The 4083-nt window shown below is 44.7% G+C and overlaps 1 protein-coding gene across 1 annotated transcript; it reads left to right on the plus strand.

Moving 5' to 3' along the window:
- On the plus strand, positions 1–3247 carry LOC124705873 (AP-1 complex subunit gamma-2-like). The gene is made up of 7 exons (XM_047237566.1): positions 1–167; positions 249–551; positions 664–805; positions 1212–1385; positions 1708–1887; positions 2304–2458; positions 3118–3247. Exons 1-7 carry the CDS (start codon positions 124–126, stop codon positions 3245–3247), a joined length of 1128 nt encoding a protein of 375 aa, XP_047093522.1. The 5' UTR covers positions 1–123.
- The last annotated feature ends 836 nt before the right edge of the window (positions 3248–4083 follow it).

Raw genomic sequence — 4083 nt, forward strand, 5'->3', positions numbered from 1 at the left:
TCGCAATTCGCACCACCACCACCACCTCCAGATCCAACCCGCCGTCGTCGTGGTCTTCCTCCTCCGCCCCGCGACGGCGAGATCCCCCGCCGCCTTGCCCTCTACTCCGTCGAGGAATTCGCCATGGACCTTTCCATGAATCCCTTCTCGTCCGGCACACGCCTCCGGTGAGCTTCCTCGGATCGCGCCCGCCCTATCCCTTCAGATCCGTTGCATCGTGTAAAACTGGTATTGCGGCGTTGCTGCAGGGACATGATACGCGCGATACGCGCGTCCAAGACGGCCGCCGAGGAGCGGGCGGTGGTGCGGCGGGAGTGCGCGGCGATACGGGCGGCCATCAGCGGGAACGACCAGGACTACCGGCACCGCAACATGGCCAAGCTCATGTTCATACACATGCTCGGCTACCCCACCCATTTCGGTCAGATGGAGTGCCTCAAGCTCATTGCCGCCGCGGGCTTCCCAGAGAAGCGCATCGGCTACCTCGGCCTCACGCTGCTGCTCGACGAGCGGCAGGAGGTCCTCATGCTCGTCACCAACTCCCTCAAGCAGTATCCACCTTGCTTGCCTATGCTTACTTTTGCCCTTGCTGCTCTGTGCTGTTGTTTATTTTGACAATGTTATGTTGATCCTCGAGTAACTGCTACTACTTAACGTGGTCAGAGATCTTAACCACTCCAACCAGTTCATTGTGGGCCTTGCACTCTGCGCTCTAGGGAACATTTGTTCCGCTGAAATGGCGCGCGATCTGGCGCCTGAGGTGGAGAGGCTGTTGCAAACTAGGGACCCAAATACAAAGAAGAAGGTACTCATTGTATAATATATGATACTTTTGACCCTTCTGAAGACTGTTTTGAACATTATGGCAGTATTGCCATTCCAGCAGTCTGATACTAGATATGGAAGAGTTATTATTTGGATGCCTCAACCTTGCAATGATTCTTCCATCATTTACCCTATCATAAGAACTGCAAAAGCTCACGAGACGGTGGATGCTATAAGTAGTTTAGCATCAGTAGATTTGCGCTTGAACAGCAACTCTTATCATCTGGGGTGTTCTGATCAACACTATCATTGTCCAAAGCTTATATTATGCCCATTTCTTATGCTTGCTGTTTTCAAACCACCTAGCTATTCCTGTCAGGTTAGTTTTGAAATATGTGTTGTGGAGTACTACTGTATTATTGATTGTATAACACTCCTGTTTGTAGGCTGCCTTGTGCTCTATACGAATCGTAAGAAAAGTTCCAGACTTGGCAGAGAACTTCATGGGTTCTGCTGCATCATTACTCAAGGAAAAACATCACGGAGTTCTGCTATCTGCTGTCCAGCTGTGCACAGAACTCTGTAAAGCCAGCATTGAAGCATTGGAGTACTTGAGAAAGGTACAGTGCTATTTTATGAACCATAGTGGGAAACCATTAGCATCGTTCCCAGTCCCTGCTCCTCAAGACCATTCATTTGGTGATGCATGGACGCAATATTGTCCTTTTACATCATTGCTATGATTTTATCATTATTGTTTTGTATCACTACATTCGTTCTCTATGTTGTGTTCATCATGAAGCAAAAAATATCATGTATTCTCGTCTTTAATGATATTCATATTTTTTTTTGTTAGATTATACCTGCAAGAATATTGCAAATATTTATATATACCTGTGACAGTAGTTGGTTAAGTATTCTTATATTACCTTCCTGTTTCAGCGCTGTGTCGAAGGTTTGGTCCGGATACTGAGAGATGTGTCCAACAGTTCGTATGCTCCAGAATATGACATTGCTGGCATTACAGATCCATTCTTACATATCCAAGTTCTGAGACTCATGCGGACCTTAGGTCAAGGGGATGCGGACTGCAGCGAGTACGTGAATGATATTCTTGCCCAGGTGATCTGTTCATCCTTGGTTTTACACACTACACAATTTTGTTTCAAAGTACATTTCATCAATGTAGTGAGCTAGGAATTTGGTTATTACAAGCTACATATTAGATCATTAGTCGCATGCTGTATAGAAAAATGGTCTGTCTTAATGGGACTAGTCCTTGCAGTTCTTTTTCCTCGAACCTGCACCCAAGTCCTGTCGTTTTCCTTAGAAGAAGCTGGTAATTCATAAGTTATTTATAGAAATTCTTCCATTTAGGCCTTCTTGGGGTACTGTTTATGCATGTATTCTGTAACATGACTGTTTTCTCCTCGTTATGTTATCTTTTGGTAAAACATTTCTTTGTTATCAATTGCACTTGGCACTTTGTGTATCTTATAGCGAGTAGTTCATTGTTGACACTCCTAATGGATTTCCAGGTTGCAACAAAAACTGAATCAAACAAGAATGCTGGAAATGCTATTTTATATGAATGTGTTGAAACCATAATGGGCATTGAAGCTACTAGTGGGTTACGTGTACTGGCAATTAACATTCTGGGTAGATTCTTGTCCAACCGTGATAACAATATAAGGTAAATTTTCTTTTGCTCCTGGATGACTAATTCACGGTTTTGTAGTTTCATGTCAATTTGCGGATCTGGAGTTCTGACTTGTCTCTGTAGTAGATGAGCATATTTCCAACCACTGTTTACAGACATTATAAATTTGTTCTCGCATATCAGGAATGAATAGAGCACTTGCACCATCGAGTTACTTTTTCCTAGTAAAAAATTATACAATCTCCTGTAAATAATTAGTAGAGTGACCTATATGGCACACATTTGCAGGCCTATATTTGATATGTATCATCATGTCTGGTTTTAGTTCAGTTGTTTGTTTTCCTCTAAATGCCAATTGATATTGTTGGTCAAAAACTTCGAGCTAATGTCAGTTCCAATGGCCCAAGATGAGTCTGTCTAAAACTCTCCCTTTATCTCTTCATCCGTGTTGTGCAAGTACTGACCAAAGCAGCGTATCCCGTGAATAGCAAAATTTCATACTTTATGTCTATTTTATGTAGACTTCTAACCTATATTTAGTTATTATTAACCTCCACTGTTGTAATCTGGACGCACTACGATCACTAGGTCATATGTTGTTGGCCCACGTGGATGAATGCAGGGGCTTCTTTCTCTATTGTTGTAATAGTGTAATAGATAATCGACACTTACTATGCATACTGTTTTTCCAGATACGTTGCTCTAAATATGCTTATGAAGGCCATGTCAGTTGACACGCAAGCAGTGCAAAGGCACAGGTCAACAATTCTAGAGTGTGTCAAGGTAATCGTGCGTAGAACTCTACGTTATAATGTGCTTTAGGTTTATTTAATTTCTTCTGGGGAAGTAAAAATGATCATACGTTTACAACTTTGAGATAAGCTTCACCCATGGTTTTAAAAGCGTAGCCAAGTCGTCGCCTAGGCGACACCTAAGCGTCAGAGCGCCTGGAGATGGCAAGGCGTCGTCCTCACCTTAGTTTCTTGTCTAAGGCGTCCAGATTCGACCTTTTAGCGTCCAGGTCATCGCTTAGGCGGGGAAGGCATCGCTCTGGCTGCTTTTGGACGCCATGGACAGGTCGAGCAGAAACAGTGGAGGCAAGCGGGGACCATGGCTGTAGGGGCTAGAGAGAGGGGAAACGAGGGGAGAGAGGGGAACAGAATAAGTCAGGGAATCCCATTCACACAGAATGGAATCAATTGAGAGAGAGAGAGAGGAGCTGTGGTGTGTGCCCGTGGTCTCTTGCCTCTCTCCTCCATGGTCTGCTGTGGAACAAGCCTCTCTGACTTTGCCTGTGGTGTGCCCGTGAATGTGGCTCAGATCTGACGGTACAGTGCATAGTTCACAGTGCTTCGCCTACAGTAAAAAATCTTGACCTCTGGTTTCTTATCCAATGGGCTAAGTTGGCCTAACATAGGAAAATCAAAGTGAGAGGAGCTCGTGCCTCTGAACTAAGCCGTCGCCTCGCTTCGCGCTTTAAGCGCCTAGGTGTTGAGCCCCCCCCCCCCCACCCCATCGCCTTAAACCGCCTTGAAAACCATGGCTTCACCTATGATGGTTTGTGGGATATGCCTTTTCTTTTCTGCAGCTCTTGAGAAGATAGGCATAACTAGTGCAGACTGACGAATACAGTTTCCCTGATTTACCTTTTCTCCCAA

Source organism: Lolium rigidum, chromosome 1, assembly GCF_022539505.1.
Source record: "Lolium rigidum isolate FL_2022 chromosome 1, APGP_CSIRO_Lrig_0.1, whole genome shotgun sequence".
Lineage (NCBI taxonomy): Eukaryota > Viridiplantae > Streptophyta > Magnoliopsida > Poales > Poaceae > Lolium > Lolium rigidum.

Excerpts from the sequence above, each read along its gene's own strand:
- LOC124705873 (XM_047237566.1), top strand. The coding sequence starts at position 124 with ATGGACCTTTCCATGAATCCCTTCTCGTCCGGCACACGCCTCCG. Across the intron at positions 168-248 it reads TCGTCCGGCACACGCCTCCG|GGACATGATACGCGCGATAC; the intron begins GTGAGCTTCCTC and ends GCGTTGCTGCAG. Across the intron at positions 2,459-3,117 it reads AACCGTGATAACAATATAAG|ATACGTTGCTCTAAATATGC; the intron begins GTAAATTTTCTT and ends CTGTTTTTCCAG.